The sequence below is a fragment of the Prunus avium genome, chromosome 1 (assembly GCF_965620075.1).
Source record: "Prunus avium chromosome 1, drPruAviu1.hap1.1, whole genome shotgun sequence".
NCBI classification, from domain to species: Eukaryota; Viridiplantae; Streptophyta; class Magnoliopsida; order Rosales; family Rosaceae; genus Prunus; species Prunus avium.
In genome coordinates, this window is record NC_142284.1 from 61,184,102 (window position 1) to 61,201,044 (window position 16,943).

The window sequence follows — 16,943 nt, forward strand, 5'->3', positions numbered from 1 at the left end:
GAAGATGTTCATATTTAGTCAATTATCTATTAGGCATAAATGGTGATTTGCCCCGTGAACTTTGACCCATGGCTAAGCTTCATTGTCATACTCTCTTGTTGCCATCCAAGACTCGTCGTGTTCACCATTTAAGGAGTAGTTAGATCATCTTCAACCATTGTAGGAGTTGAATCACTCTGTAGTTAGTTCGGTTTACTATAAAATTACATTTTTTTAGTGTAAAAACTGAACCAAAACATTAGAATTGGTTTGATTTGCCCCTTTTGCCTTGTTATATCTTCTCAATGATTCATAACATAAGCCCAAATGTCCAGTTCCCAAAGAAAAAAGAAAGAAACAATAAGCCCAACGATAAAACCCAACCCAACCCAAAAGCTAAAATGAATTAAATCATTAAAAGAAAAGCAGCAATCTGCCATTCGCCCCAATTGGTGAGAGAAAAAAAATAAAAAAAATGGAGATGCGTTCCGAAGTCGCAACTCTCTCTTTCTGAAGACTTTGAGTAATTGAGTGGCCTCAGCCTCAGCCTCAGCCTCTGCCTCCGAGAGAGAGATCAGAACAGAACAGAACATCACATCTTCTCACTGACCTTCCAGATCCCACCCTTGCCGGCGATCGCCATGTTCTCCACCGTCCGATCTCTCTCCCCCCTCCTCGTCTTTGCTTTCCTTATCCTATCCCCCGCGTTCGCCTCCGAGGCAGATCACAAGGTAAAACCAGACCCCCCACCTCTCTCTTTTTATGTCTCTTCCATTGTGTTGTCCAGACCCGGAAATTGGCTCTCTCACTGACTCCTAGTAGATCTCTTTGTTTGTGGTTTTAATCTCCGAATTCCGATTCAGATCTGTGATTTGTACGGATTGTTTTAATCTGGGATGCTTCTTTTACTCTTTCTGTAGCATTGTACTTTCTCCTTTTGCATGTTTGTATGTTTGCAAGATGTATGTGTTATGAACGGAAGGGATGGTTTTTGTTAGGGTTAGATCTTAACTGGGTTTGGTTCATTAGTCATCTTGTTGCTGTTTCTGTCTCATGGGTGCGAACTAGAGCGCATATAGTGGTGAATTGGGACTTCCAATGGTGATTTGACTAGAGGGTTGTGTTATTGTGATAATGGTTTCAGTGGCCTTAAGGAATCGATGATGGCATTCGTGTAGGTTCAGTTTTATGCGTGTTTTTGAGTAGTTTTATGGATGGACGTACAGTACATTAGCACTCATCAAGTGTTCTTCGTAAGGCAAGGCTAGCTTCTTGTGTTGTGATGTCGTGGTTGACTTCAAATTTGTTTTTTTAATGGAGCTGTATCCGATTCTAATGTGACTTTCAGGGTTATGGATATGTAGTGATATTAGAAACCTATATATTGTACTGTTAGCGTTCCAAGATATGACCTTTGAAAAGCTCAGTGGCTTTTTTATATGCTATAGATTCAGCCACCTTAAAAGTTTCACTATTAATAGATATTTTAACCCTGTTTATACTTTGGACTCTAAGTCTCACTCCTGAATGATGGCAACACCTTCCCTTTGATGTTCAATGATACAAGTTCAAGATCCAAAGAAAGATTAAGAAGATGTTGAGAGTGCGTAGCCTCATGCTGGATGGTAAATTAACCGGCTTAGTATTACTAAGGTGGAGAGCAACCTGGTTGCCCTTGCGTTGTAGATGCAGAGATACCAGGCTGAACTTTTTTTTTTACCCTCTTCACTTGTCAACCATAATTTCATATAGAAGTTCACACTGTTTCCTACACTTCCTTCCTTGATGTTTGGTCTCCATTGACCCATACTTTATTAAATAATAAAGTATGTCTAAGAAATTGATCATTGTAATGGCTATTTAAGCTGTGCATGGGCTGCACTGGATTGATGCATTCTTTGATTTATTTATTTTTCTTTTCCCAAATGTGTACCTTTCAATTGTAGATTCCCTAATGCTCCCTTGTTTTCTTCTGCAGTATCAAACAGAAGAACCAGTTACTCTTTGGGTGAATAAAGTTGGGCCATATAATAATCCACAAGAAACGTACAATTACTACAGTCTTCCTTTCTGTCATCCATCTGAAAATGCTGCTCACAAATGGGGTGGTCTTGGTGAAGTCTTGGGTGGAAATGAACTTATTGATAGCCAGATTGACATAAAGTTTCAAAGTATGTGGACTGGTTGTTATATTTTTATCTTAATTTATGTTGTTGGGTTGTTGATAATTAATTATAATGGATTTATTTGGTTTTTTTTTTTCGGTGCAGAAAATGTGGATAGGGCCACCATTTGTCAACTTGAACTTGATGATCAAAAGGTTAAACAATTCAAGGATGCAATTGAGAATAGTTACTGGTTTGAATTCTTCATGGGTATGTTTGGCATAATATCTTGGATATGATAAGTGTAGAAAGTCATTATATGTTGGTTTAGATTAAATCAACGGATAGTGTTTCTATAAGAATATGAAATTTCTATTGAAAGCCCAGAATTTACATTCCGAATCATTGATGGTATTCCTTATAACAAAATTGGCAGTCTTATTAATAGCATGCATTCTTACCCGGTTGGGGGGAATGGGTGTGGTGGGGATTTAGGGCTGCAATTTAAAATAGTTACTGGTTTGTTTCTCATTGATATGACTTCATTGTATTTTTTAATATACAATGCTGTGGAAAAGATGAATCAGTCCAGAGGAAAAGTAGATCCTTGGGTCAATATTATGAACATTCTCCTGCATGTGTTTGGATTGCAGTATAACTCATGCAATAATTGTATTTAATTAGATTTTTCTGTAGTAATAGAAGATAATCAAGTATTGTGTGAAAAGGCTTATTTTCTCTCTGTTTTGTGGTCATTTTGTCTGTATTTGGGGCATTCACTGATCTGGTATTTTTTTTTTAAACATGCTATCTCCCCTGGACGTTGCTGTGCTGGATATAAATTCAGATGATCTGCCTTTATGGGGTATGCATTATACTCATTCCTTCAGATTTTGAGTTTGTGTATATGATATCCTCTTAGTAAATTGATCTTCATATTTTCATGATGTTTTAGGCTTTGTTGGTGAGTTGCATCAGGACAAGAACAGTGAAAATGGCAAGCAAGTCCTTTACACGCATAAGATTATCATTGTTAAATACAATAAAGATCAGGTTTGCCATCCTCCATATCGGATGTGGATTTTATAGTGGGCTTTGGTATCTATCATTTTTTTTATATAGTTAAGTTTATAATCTTGTAGATAATTCATGTGAATCTCACTCAAGATAGTCCAAGGCCACTGGAAGCAGGGAAAAAGTTGGACCTGACATACTCTGTCAAATGGATTCCAACCGCTGTCACCTTTGCACGTCGTTTTGATGTCTATTTGGACTACCCTTTCTTTGAGCACCAAGTAAGAACTGATTATGTGTTTATTTGTTTACCTATCATTCTTTGTGATGTTAAATGTCTGTTAGCCTAATTCCAGTAGAATTATGTGTGTAAGGAAATGCAAGTAGTTCTTTTTTTTGGGTGCTCTCTTATTGAGTTGTATATGCATCTTGCTATATGCAGATACATTGGTTCTCAATTTTCAATTCGTTCATGATGGTTATATTCCTTACTGGTTTGGTGTCAATGATATTGATGCGGACTCTTAGGAATGACTATGCAAAATATGCGCGGGAAGACGATGATCTGGAGACTCTGGTAATGGTCTTTTGAATTTTGTGTATATTTATTTCATTCTTTTAGATGATTTTTCAGTTTTTTCTTATTTTGCATAAATAGAAATATAATAGATACTAACTATCCTTATGTGGTGACTCTTTTTACATTGTCTTTTATAGGAAAGGGATGTTAGTGAAGAGTCTGGCTGGAAACTTGTGCATGGGGATGTTTTTCGGCCTCCTCGGAGTTTAGTTATTCTTTCAGCTGTTGTTGGCACAGGAGCTCAGCTAGCTTTGCTTGTTCTCCTTGTCATCTTACTGGCAATTGTTGGAATGTTGTATGTTGGGTATGTTGACAGCTTGCTCAAAAATACTTGGGGTGCTACTTACTGCTTTCTGCCTTCATTGTTTTGTGTTATGATTTTATGAGTTTTTATGTTTGAATCATGAAATTCAAGCTGTGCATATGTCTATGTTTCTGTAATTAGTGTAAGTCCAACCATGCATCGTCACACATTAATAGTTCTTGTCTTATCATCCCATTTTTGTCATGTTAATTAGTTCATTACTATTTGTGGTCATGGGAGGAATTGATAGATTTCATAGTATGCTGTCTTACATCATTTTTTTATCTGGTTGCTCAGGAGAGGTGCAATTGTTACAACTTTCATAGTGTGTTATGCCCTTACCTCATTCATTTCTGGTTATGTAAGTGGTGGGATGTATTCACGGAATGGGGGTACGTATTTCTTTAAAAGAATATGACTGATATGCTAGTAATTCTGTTTAAGCTTTATAACAAATCATTCATTTTTGAGCTTATGCATAGGCACACATTTCTGAACTATTACTTATTTATCTTGTCAGGTAAAAACTGGATAAAGTCAATGATTCTCACAGCATCTCTATTTCCATTTATGTGCTTTGGAATTGGGTTCGTCTTGAACACCATTGCTATATTCTATGGGTCTCTAGCAGCTATTCCTTTTGGCACAATGGTGGTTGTTTTTGTTATTTGGGCTTTCATCTCTTTTCCTCTAGCACTTCTTGGCACAGTTGTTGGAAGAAACTGGAGTGGTGCTCCTAATAATCCCTGTCGTGTGAAAACCATTCCTCGTCCTATTCCTGAGAAGAAATGGTATTTAACCCCATCTGTTGTCTCAATGATGGGAGGACTTCTGCCCTTTGGAAGCATATTTATCGAAATGTATTTTGTCTTCACATCCTTCTGGAATTACAAGGTGAAATTTCAATAACTGTGTACTGTTAAAATTAATATAGTAGACTCGCTGATGGGCAAAAAATTAATGATTATGATATGGCAGTGCCAATCTGTAGAGCAAAGTTACAAAAGTTGGAGGAGTCACTATGACACCCATCTTTAAGTCATGGCAATTATGAAAATGAATGTAATGATATGGACATGGGTTTTGATAGCTGAATTATATATCTTGAAACCAATGATTCCTGATGTGTCTTGGGAATCATTTGTTTACCAAACACCGGTGAAGTTCTGTAATAGCATATCTGAGAGGATTCTATATCGTTTAGAAAGCTTTTGCTCTATTGTGGTAAAAGTAGCTGATACTTTGTTACACATTATGAGCATGAATAATAACGGTTTTCTTGGTTTTTGTGGCTTAACAGGTGTACTATGTCTATGGCTTTATGCTTCTTGTTTTTCTGATTCTCATCATTGTTACTGTATGTGTGACTATTGTGGGGACATACTTCTTGCTTAATGCTGAGAACTACCACTGGCAATGGACTTCATTCTTTTCTGCTGCATCAACAGCCGTCTACGTGTACTTGTATTCAATATATTACTACTATGCGAAGACTAAGATGTCAGGTTTCTTCCAGACCAGCTTCTATTTTGGGTACACTTTGATGTTTTGCCTTGGCTTAGGAATTCTCTGTGGTGAGTTTTCTCTTTTACTTTAACTTCTGGTATAATGCAACATCCCTGTTGATTTTTATTTCCACTTCAAGGATATGGGTACTCACTTTGTGACCGAAGTATATAAACGGTGCAGGTTTTTATATTTCTGCAGTTACTTTTTGACGTATGTTATTTTTTCGGGGTTTGTTTGGATTTTTCTGTTTTCCTTTATCTTGGTGCATATCTGAAAGGTTTACTGTAACTCGATGAACCTGCACTATGCCAAGTTACTAAGAAGAAATTCAAGTGCCATGTTCTCCCATCTGATGATAAATATAAAAAAGATATTAGCAAAAAAAAATGTTTTCACTTGTGTTTCATTTCTCTCCTTTTGAATGTGTAGGAGCTGTTGGATATCTGGGCTCTAATTTGTTTGTGAGGAGGATCTACAGAAACATCAAGTGTGACTAGTGTTTCTCCGAGAGAAAATGGTCCTGATGGAGCTTCCGTGAGTACATTGGTCGTTGTTGAGGCGATAGATTCTGATTGGAAGCTACATATGGTCAGGGATGGGGATCCAGTAACCTCTACAGATTAAAATCACAGGGTTTGAGGATAGGGATGTATTCTTTCTCTGGACTTGGGAAAGCCCTGAGATTTTTTTTGTTTTCCCCGGCTGTAAGTGAAAGCCTTAATTTTAGATTGCAGAGATTGTTTTATAATCTAAGAAAGTTAGCAGATGTCGAACTCGCCTGTTACTTTATTATTTTCTTTTTCGACCTTTTACAAATAGGTGCCCCATTACTCTTTCAATCTGTACGGCCTTGGGATGGATGAAAAGAGGGGAAAGACTTTCTGAAATGAACTTTTGCTTCTCGGTTATGTAACGACTTGTGAATTTTGATTCCATCTGTACCCTGCATATATAAGTATCATTGTCTCAAACCACACATTTGTGAGGTAATAATTTTGTGTGTGTTCATTTTCTTTTCTAAAATTCTTATTTTTTGGTGCCTGTAAGTCTCTGTCATGATCAAATCTCTTACATGCTGTTTTGTTTCATATTTTTTTTTATTTTCTGGATATGAGTCACAAATTGAGGTTAATCTTAAGATTAAGCCAGTAATTTCAAGTGGCCATAATCTCTTGCCGCCTCCAGACACCAAAAGAAATTCTTAACCTCTGGTATTATAGTTATCTTACAACCAGTAATGTATTAACCACTAACCACCATTAATCCCTTAGGATTATCTCCACCGCTATTTTTTTAATTATTTATTTATTTAGGGTATTTTGTTTCTTTGGCCTGCTAGCTACTTGAAATAAGACCAAAAACCTGGTTAAGAGGATTGTGCCCACCACACGTTCGCTCATCAGTGACCACTGAACTGTTGAAACACTCTCCAGAGATGGTCCTCCTGTGGTGATAATGAAAAGATAGAGCTAGCCACAAGATGTTGCCACGTGGCAGATAAGGGTTGATGCCACTTCATACTTGTCTCATTTGTAGCCACACTATCTCCACAAGCCATCCCATTATCTACACTACTATAAGCCTTTCCCACTTTCTTTAGCTCCAAAGCACAAACCAACCTCTCAACCTTTCAAGTGGTAGCTAGCTAGCTTAGCTAAACGAGTAACCAAACATGGCAGCTCTATCTGGCACAATGGTGAGCACCTCTTTCATCCGCGGCCAGCCGATGACCAGCCTACGGTTAGCCCCCAACATGGGCCAGGCTCTTTTCGGGTTGAAGGCCAACCGTGGAGGGGGTGTGACAATGGCTGCTTTCAAGGTGAAGCTGCTGACACCAGAAGGGCCACAAGAGTTTGAGTGCCCGGATGATGTTTACATTCTTGACGCCGCGGAGGAGGCCGGTATCGACCTACCCTACTCTTGCAGGGCTGGTTCTTGCTCTTCATGTGCTGGCAAAGTTGTGGAAGGGGGTGTGGACCAGTCAGATCAGAGCTTCCTTGATGATGAACAGATTGATGGTGGATTTGTCCTTACTTGTGTGGCTTATCCTTCATCTGATGTTGTGCTTGAGACCCACAAGGAAGAGGAGCTCACTGGTTAAGCGTGATCGCTATGTTTCACTGTGCTTGTTGCTGTCTCCCCCTTGAATTTTCTGTATTATCATGTTTTGATGGCTGCTGGTTGGCTTAGTTTCTAATTAAATGAGTTGCTTAATGTTTTTCTACTCTCATTTCTAGTATGAAACTTGTAAACCCTTGTATTAATTTTCTCTTAAATTCTCTCTCTCTCTCTCATATGTCTTACAAGCCAGACTTAACTGATAATGGAAATCAATTTGAGCATTGCTTAACAAGATATACATCAAGTTTTCCGCCACTACTATTTCAAACATGAACCCTAACTGGTATATTGAACTCAGCAGCTTTACAATCTAGCTCGGCTTCTGAGATAACTTCTATTTCACCATGCCCAAAAAAAAAAGCATATGAAGCCTCAACTGGCTAAATTGTCAGACAATACTTTGAACTCTTGTTTGACGAGTCAAGAACTCATGTTTTCTGAAACAACTAGAGTATCCACTTTTTCTTCCACTCCATTGCCTTCATCACCTTCGTCACCAATCGTTCGAGGTTGCAATGCCCTAATTCTTACCGATTCGGATAAATACTCTGCCACTCGGAACAAGTAGTCATGTTGGGGTGGTTCAGAAGTCTCAAGATTGAACCAACCTCTCATCAATTGTTGTATCAACCGGATAACTATTACCAAGTGGTTTTTCATGAAGCATGTGATCTCTCAAAAACTCAATATAATTCCCATGATTGAGAGAAGAGGCAACCTCACAACTGAGAAAAAATATTCAATGACTGCAAAGAAAATTTTAATCACGCACCGTATGACAATTTCTTTGTATTACTCAGCTACCAATTTCCATTTACTATTAAACACAAATCTTTGATCTTTAATTTTTTTTTTCTATTGGTAATATGAATGATCTTTATAACATGTTTATTTTATTCCAATTTTATTCCCCAAAAATTATGCAAATTTCATGTTAAAATAATGCTAGAGGCACTAACTCTTTTACCAACTTTGGATACCAACTAATGTGGCAAGTGACATAACAATCCATGTCACGTGCCACATCATTCATTTTTTTCATATATATTTGTTTTTTACAACGGATTATATGAACTTTTTTTTTTATAAACCATTTTAATTCATTTAACTTTAATATGTTTTTTCTCTCAAAAAACTTTAATATGTTGTGGTCTTCCTTACCCCCACCGTAGCTCATTCTTAAACCCAGTCACCACCACCATAGCCGTCCATTGCCGCCCAATGTCATGGCCATCGCATTCCTCTGGTAGTCATCACCAACATAGTTGCCCTATATTTTTTCATAAAGGAGAAGGTGCGATGTTCTTTAGAAAACTCAGGATTTTTTCTTTCTATGTCTTTTTTCTAAATAACTCATGAATCAACCATAACTACAATTGTCTTTGTATCCTTTGGTCTGTACAATACCTCTCTGATTGACGAAAGAGAAATACCACAAACCAAATAAATATAATGTAGTTTATATGATTTAATGTGCACTTTTATTGGTAGAAAGATTATAGAAAATGAAAGTACAAAACAAAAATGTTTATTAGATTTTAAGTTAATAACTTCAGCTAACCCATCCGTTGAAAAATTTCTGGTTTCGTCCTTGAATTTGATCCTTGTGTTTGTATATGTTAACAAATGTGGTCGTTTTCGTCAAAATTCTGTTAAAACTTTTATAAAAAAAATACATTTAAAATTATTTTTAAAAAGTTTGGGCATCTGGGTTGGGCTTACTGTTTCTTTCACTCAAAGCATGCAATTAAAACGATGCGTATTTGTTATTAGGGTACCGTTATCTTCTTCACGTGTTAGCCGCGTCTTCTTCGCAGAGCAACTGCAACTGGAGATTCGCAATAGCTGCAAGCGCAAGTAAGTTATTTTCTTCTTCCTTCTTCTTCTTTCTTCTCCACCGCCGAAACCAGTAAAAACTACCCTCTGTCGAATCCAGAAGAAGTATATTGCGAAATAACCCCCACCATATCCTTGACCGTATCGCTCGTGTGTCCATGGCGTATCGAAGACGTACCGGATGGTCAACATAACAGAAAAGCCCACGATACGTCGTTTTCCGTATACGTATCGGAGGAGTATCCGATACGAGCATACCCCTCGCCGGCGTATTGGTGCAACATAGCTTGTAACAGTTCGACATTTGGTTCAATTATTCCTGAACCGGCGTTTATCCAAAACCGAACCGATACTAGCAGCCGAGTCATTAACCGACTCGAAAATACCATAGGGTGCTAAACCCTCTTTGATTTGTCTCCTCCATCTCGTCGTTTCTTCTTCCTCCTCCGTCCTCACTCGACTCACATTCACATTCACCCATCTCTTTCTCTCTTCCTCGCAGTCTGTTTCCCTCTGTGATTGGTCTTCCTCGCCGTCGCTTTCCCTCCCTCTGCGGTTGAGGTTTTAGGTTATAGGGTTTATAATACGGCTACAACTTTTTCTCTCTGATAATAGAATTTATAAGTCTTAGGTTATCTGTAAAAGCAGAGCTTAATCACAATGAAGGTGAATGTAATATCTCGGTCCACAGATGAATACACTAAAGAACGAAGCCAAGACCTCCAGGTGAGTTTTCACTTCTCTCTTACTCTCAACTCAAATTTCTTCGTTTTTTTTCTCTATATGAATACGATTTTTGGTTCAATCTCCGTAGAGGGTATTCCGTAATTTCGACCCCAGCATCCGAACGCAAGAGAAAGCAGTGGAATATGTCCGGGCATGTAATGCCGCAAAATTAGAGAAGGCATGTTTTGGGATTTGGATTGTATATTTTTTTTCTGAATTTTAATTGCATTAAATATTTGGGCATATGGATGCTAAATTTGATTGAATTATGTTTGTTTTTGCTGTTGTTGGTAATTTAGATTTTTGCGAGGCCATTTGTTGGAGCAATGGATGGACATATAGATTCAATTTCCTGTATGGCAAAGAATCCAAACCATTTGACCAGAATATTTTCTGGTTCAATGGATGGAGGTACTTTGTTCTCTCTTAAAATTTCTAATGCCTTTTCTCTCTAGTTGGTATCCTATACTGCTTCTAAATCTAAGAAAAGCAAGTACCAAGAATTCATCTTAAGAAAAAGAACTGTGGCGATTTCTAATTAATACTTTTAGATTATAGAACTTTTAATATACTACTTTATTAAGCTATCGAGTTTGAATTTGCTTTAATTTCTCAACCCATTATAGTGTTTGATATTTCTTTTCTTTGGCAGATATTCGGCTCTGGGATATAGCTTCCAGGTAACCACACACTGCTGAATCGAGTTGCTCAATTTCATACAGATGGGTTAGAATCTCAGTATTAGGCACTCTTCTGTAGAGAATCCACGTATGCTTTTCTCATGTGGAGTGTTATATGATTTAATTGAGATTCGGACCACTGTTCCTGGATTTGTTTTTTAATCTATAGTTCAAATCCTTTAATAGTCATTTCAATACTTCATGCATAAGGCATTGAAATTTATTGTATTTGTTACATTCATTGGACCCAAAAAAGGCGAACAGTTTGTCAATTTCCTGGTCACCAAGGTGCTGTGCAAGGTTTAGCAGTATCTACAGATGGGCGTGTTCTTGTTTCTTGTGGAACTGACAGCATGTAAGGCATAACCTCCTGGGTTACTCCTGTCTCTATACATTTAATTGTATCTATCTGGTTATGAAGATTGTTCATGTTGAAATCACTATCTTCCATTTTCAGTGTTAGGCTTTGGGGTGTACCTGTTTCTACTCTTCTGGAGGAAGATGTCTCATCTGATAAATCTGCTGTGGTATTGCCTTCCTAATAGTGTGATATGTCGCTCCAATGAATGATTTTTCTATATTATATTTACCTAACTAATTATAAATTATATTTGCAGCCACTGGAAACTTATGTTTGGAAGAATGCATTTCGGTAAGTTTCTTATTGATTTCTCGGAGGAGATGTTACTTAATTAGTTAGTTTTACAAATTAATTGACGTGTGCTATGATTTTTATGGGTTTAACTATTAAGGTTTACTTTCTCATTTTCAGGGCTGTTGATCACCAGTGGAATTTTGATCGTTTTGCTACAGGTGGAGCTGGAGTAGATATATGGAACCACAACAGGTTTTGATCTGGCCTGGTTATTCTTCTATTAAGTTGAAAAAAAAAAAAAAAACTGTTTATCCCTCTTACCATGACAATATACTTTGTGATGCATAGGTCCGCACCAGAGCAGAGTTTTGAATGGGGAACAGACACAGTCGTATCTATCAAATTTAATCCTGGACAGCCAGATATCTTGGCAACATCCGCGAGGTCTGCATTATTGCTTGTAGATAAGATACTCATCTAGTTCCAAAAACTTGTATGTTAAGCACACGAGATACCATGTGCTTGTTTATAATGGTTGTTGGTCTGAATAAATTGGTTTCTAATTTGAGTTTTGAGTTACATTTGTTTTGCTTAATAAGGAATGGTACTGATAAAAGACTTTGTATTTAGCATCTTGGAAAACAAATGGTTTCTTGTAAAAGAAGGTTCAGCTGCAAAGGGCAGCTTGTCTGCTGGTCAGCATCCATTTTTTCTTCTGAAAACATCTTCCTCTTCCCCCTTGTACTCTCTTCCACATTGTAGTAAATATTACCAAAAATCTGAATCTCTCTTTGAAAATTGTTGTGAACATGTGGCAAAGTGCCAAATCGACAATTAGTTTATCCATTTGAGGAAGTTGGTGGTTCTATTGTTACAGTGGCATGATTGTTTTCAATCCATGCTTTCTGTAATGATTTTATTTTATCTTTCCTTGTTTGTTTGCTTTCATTTCTAAAATTAAGTTATGATATTATTGTATTTAGGAGAGAATAATGTATGATTTTTTTTGGCAGTGATCGCAGTATAGCAATATATGACTTGCGCATGGGGAAACCAGCAGCGAAGTTTATTATGAGGGTATTTATGCCAAATCACCACTTTCTGATTCAGTCCTTTATTTTACTGTTGTTAATGTTAACTTAAGGATTCTTAGCAACATTCGTGCTGTCTCTTAAATTTTTGCATGTATTGGCCTTTCTGACTTACATTTTCTTTGGACAGACAAGAACCAATTCCATTTCTTGGAATCCAATGGAGCCAATCAACTTCACTGCTGTAAGCATGTAACCTAAGGATTTGGATTTGTCATAGTTTTGTATTTCTGATATTTGCATTACGTAAGGCATTTGCTTCAGATTATCTTAGTGCGTCCTTTTCATGGTTTTAGGATTTTTGATCATTACATATGTTTCTGAGTTGAGTTTGGAATGGAACTTTAGATCTGTCTACCGACTAATTTGGTAATATCATTTGGAGCAACTTCCTCTGTGCAAAAACCTTCTAACCACATGTAAAATATTGGAATATCATGGTTACATTTATTATTGGTTTTTAGGAAACATCCTGATGAGGACATCTTTGTCAAACCCTTTAGGGTTTACAAACAAAAAAGATGGAAGAGGAAATTATTTAATTCGGTCTTCAAATCCTGCAATTTTGGAGCAATACATGATTTCTGCGTTTTTAACTTGATTTCTAAGTTTTCTGTACTTTCAGCATTTCTTGTTTGACTAGGATTTGGTTTACTTATTTTATTAGATTTAGATTTAATTACCTTTTCTATTTGGTTTAGGATTTCTTTCCTAGAATAAGTTTAATTTCATTTCCAGAGATTGGAGACTCCTTGGTTTGAAGCCAAGTCATCTTTACCATCTACTTTCTGTTTTGTCATTGTTTTCTCTTCCGCTAAATTACCCAAACACTCAATTCACCCATATCCTACATCACATCCCTATGATGTCATAAACTGTGTAATCTGATGACTTTCCAGTAGTACACCAATGCTAGAATACGTGGACTTTCTTCCTTGTGTAGCATTTTCTTATCCTATTCCATGAAAGTGCTAATCTAATTCCTCAATGACAGGCAAATGAGGACTCCAATTGCTATAGCTTTGATTCTAGAAAGCTTAATGAAGCTAAATGTGTGCACAAGGATCATGTATCTGCTGTGTGAGTTGATAATTTTTCAATTGAAATATTTGGTCTTTTTCTCCACTTCTGAAATCCATTTTTCCTGTTGTATATTTAATATGAAAGTTTTATACGCCAAACTTCTTTTTTTCATTTCCAGGATGGATATTGATTATTCTCCAACTGGTCGAGAATTTGTCACTGGATCTTATGACAGAACAGTGAGTTCATTTCTAATATGATTTTGACAATGTTGTCAATGGGTAAATATGGTCGTAGTTCTTTATCAAAAATTTGCCATTTGCAGGTGAGAATTTTCCAGTATAATGGTGGTCACAGCCGGGAAATTTATCATACAAAGAGAATGCAAAGGTTTGGTCTTCATGCATTCCTCTTATTTGGGTTATCGGATTTGTTGAACATGTGTAATTAGCTTTTATATTGCAATCACTTCGTGCTCCATTTCTTGAACTATGCGGCCATTGGATTCCAGAGTGTATTGTTTCACATAACAAAATTGAAACTATAGCTTTATGTTGACCTATTTCATTATTCTGACTCTTTTGTTTCCCTCTTCCTGCTTTTTATGTAGGGTGTTTTGTGTCAAGTTCAGCTGTGATGCTAGTTATGTTATTTCTGGGAGTGATGACACTAATCTTAGGCTTTGGAAGGCTAAAGCATCAGAGCAATTGGGAGTTGTAAGATATCTCCTCCTTTCCTCATGTTTCTGTTGTTGACCTTGGGTTGCAATATGGCTTTCTTCTTCTTCCATTACATATTTGCTGAATTCACTCATTTACTTCTTGTATATTACATTGCAAATGTTGAACTACTTCTTTGTGCGTAGTGTTTTTTAAGGGGTTATTTTTTTGGATGGATGAAATAAATACATAAATGGTTTGACCATAGAATTTTATTGGTACCATGCACACTATAACCAATGTAGGCTTGAAACACACAGACTAGTAACTGCGAGTTGAATGGTTTCTATTGACTTTTTCAATATTTATACTTTTTTGACATCTCTTCTTTTAGACATCCTAATATAAACTTTTAACTACTTGTTACCTGCAGCTTCTTCCAAGGGAACAGAAAAAGCATGAGTATAATGAGGCTGTCAAGAATCGCTACAAGCACCTTCCGGAAGTCAAGCGTATTGTGAGGTATGATAAAAGGATTCCAGCAATTAGGCTCTTAAATTTGGTCTTTTGTTTTAGAAAAAAGCAAGTAATTATTGTCAATATATTTCCTATTGAGATATTACAAGATCCATCATCTATGCATGTTTCCTATGAAAGATTCTGGGAGTATATCATGATTTTGTGGGCAGATGTAATAAGCATAGAAAGATGCCCTTTTGATAAACTTCCATGTATAAAACCACCATTTGCCATTTGTTTTAAGTAGCAAATTTTTAATGTATTTAGGACTCTTCCTAGATTAATCTCTATAATATATGAGCTGGTTGCAACTTGTTATAATTTTAGGTCCGGCTTGCAGATTAGCGGTTCCTATATCTTAACATGTGAACCTGATTCATTGGATGTTCCTAAACTAAGCATTACCTTACGTATTTAAGTGATAGCATGCAGTTTCTGCAGAACCCTACAAAGATTGTATGGCCAACTTCAGAGTATCTTCAATGAATTATTCTTTTCTTTTGGGTGGAAACAAATAATGAGTAGCATATGACATATAAAATGGTTAATCGTTGTGAATGGTGATTCTGCAGGCATAGGCACCTACCAAAACCAGTATACAAGGCAGCTGCAACATTGCGTGAGATGACCGAATCTCGGAGAAAGAAACATGAGAAGAGGAAGGCGCATAGCGCCCCTGGAAGCATCGTTGAAGAGCCATTACGGAAAAGAAAAATCATCAAAGTTGAGTGATAAATGTGGGTAGTTTGTAATCGGCTCCTGCATATCCATGTTAGAGAATGGATCTTTCATATGCAATGTTCGTGAGCTGCATACCAGTGCCTTTACAGTTCAATTGATTTCCCAATCACCTATCCTCGTCGTGCACAAGCCGTTTCTATGGTGGTTTTGACGGACTATGTTTTGTTCATGCTATAGTAACTTTAGGTCAGCGTGGTTTATTTCAAATTCAAGAGGGATTTATCTTTCTCTTGTTTAGCCTCGTGCAATTTTGTCTGGAAAAGTATGTAACTGAATATTGAAAGGTATATTGAGGGGACTAATCTTTTTCAGCCTGTGGACTAAATTACCCTTAATCTCTTGTAATAGACTGCCTAACCCAAAAGTAATACATGGAATTAGAAGTCAATCACAGACAAAATGACCCTTTGGGACCTGTTTTGTTCGCAGAAAGGAATTGATGCGAAATCAACCTTCATGCCATTCCTTAGGATTAAGCACACAGTATCACAAATTATAGTAAAAGAAAGATTAAAAAAAATTGCTATAAATTCCACAATATGCGTCAAACATAACCCACCAAATTGTAAAAGAAAAATAACTAGTATGGTCATCATGCACCAATAACTGGCTTAATCATAATGAGAGACATTTTAGGACGAATTTTTTTTATGTAATCTGAGTCATCAACTACCTAAGAACATTTGCTTAATTGGATTCCACTCAGAAAAAAAGGGTAAATACTTTTAAGGCAACTTTTCCTTAATGGGTTTGACAAAGTAAATTTTGCGTGTAGAAAAGTTGAAGTTTTCTGGTCATTTGCTTAACCATTTGTCTTATCTTTAGAGTGACAAATTTTTCAGAGCATGGCTTGGCTCCTTAAAATTGAGGAGCTCCTCCTCTCAACAAATGAGATAATGACATTGTAAAATTCCAAAAGAAAAAATAGTTCAAGGAATTAAAAAAAAAAAATCAAGTTCAAGAAATTTGACAAGTGTCAAAACTCTATTTGTTGGAAAGAACTCCTCAATTATAAGGAAACAAGCTTTTTTCAATTTGTAATAGGGTAAATATTGAAAGCAATGTTGAGCATGAAATGATATTTACTAATAACTCAAATTTCCAATTTTTCTTTTGTTAGGACAAGTTTCCACATTGGAAAATTAGCATATCATTGAGTGGTTTAAGAGTTCATAGACACCCTTCCCTTACAACCCTGTTTTTATTGGCTAGTTCTACCCATGAGTTCCTTGACATTTGGTATCATATCTTGGTTTCACCACGCAACTGGGCCTAATTCCACGAAAAGGGCAACCTATAGGCTAGATTAAGATGATACACGGAAGGGGCGATGTATAGACTCGATTAAAATGATGTCGAGTTATTGAATACTGGTGGTTGGGTCAACAAGGACGTTGGATATGAAAGTGTGATGGAATGTTAGGACCTCTTTTTTTGAGAAATTCTAGAATTGCATTCATA

General features: G+C 36.7%; 3 protein-coding genes across 6 annotated transcripts; all 3 read left to right on the forward strand.

The window, feature by feature from the left end:
- The first annotated feature begins 407 nt into the window (after positions 1-407).
- On the forward strand, positions 408-6,484 carry TMN1 (transmembrane nine 1). Its single transcript, XM_021969047.2, has 12 exons — positions 408-710; positions 1,958-2,150; positions 2,250-2,354; positions 2,932-2,949; positions 3,040-3,137; positions 3,227-3,379; positions 3,541-3,675; positions 3,816-3,982; positions 4,280-4,374; positions 4,503-4,876; positions 5,283-5,556; positions 5,921-6,484. The coding sequence occupies exons 1-12, from the start codon at positions 621-623 to the stop codon at positions 5,986-5,988; spliced, it is 1,770 nt and encodes a 589-aa protein (XP_021824739.1). The 5' UTR covers positions 408-620; the 3' UTR covers positions 5,989-6,484.
- Positions 6,485-7,063: 579 nt separating this feature from the next.
- On the forward strand, positions 7,064-7,770 carry LOC110765755 (ferredoxin). Its single transcript, XM_021968980.2, has one exon. The coding sequence runs from the start codon at positions 7,164-7,166 to the stop codon at positions 7,590-7,592; it is 429 nt and encodes a 142-aa protein (XP_021824672.1). The 5' UTR covers positions 7,064-7,163; the 3' UTR covers positions 7,593-7,770.
- Positions 7,771-9,342: 1,572 nt separating this feature from the next.
- Positions 9,343-15,793, forward strand: LOC110765753 (uncharacterized). 4 transcript variants are annotated; one of them, XM_088247324.1, is made up of 18 exons: positions 9,343-9,469; positions 10,097-10,174; positions 10,263-10,352; positions 10,474-10,585; positions 10,827-10,854; positions 11,111-11,209; positions 11,312-11,381; positions 11,472-11,506; positions 11,627-11,701; positions 11,798-11,893; positions 12,463-12,526; positions 12,671-12,724; positions 13,535-13,620; positions 13,742-13,802; positions 13,889-13,953; positions 14,174-14,279; positions 14,656-14,744; positions 15,314-15,793. In XM_088247324.1, the coding sequence occupies exons 2-18, from the start codon at positions 10,109-10,111 to the stop codon at positions 15,471-15,473; spliced, it is 1,356 nt and encodes a 451-aa protein (XP_088103450.1). In that variant the 5' UTR covers positions 9,343-9,469; positions 10,097-10,108; the 3' UTR covers positions 15,474-15,793. The 4 variants fall into 4 exon arrangements, with proteins under 4 accessions (XP_088103450.1, XP_088103449.1, XP_088103448.1 ...); XM_088247323.1 differs by having other exon boundaries at positions 9,364-9,469; positions 10,074-10,174; XM_088247322.1 differs by having other exon boundaries at positions 9,375-9,469; positions 10,080-10,174.
- Positions 15,794-16,943: the final 1,150 nt, after the last annotated feature.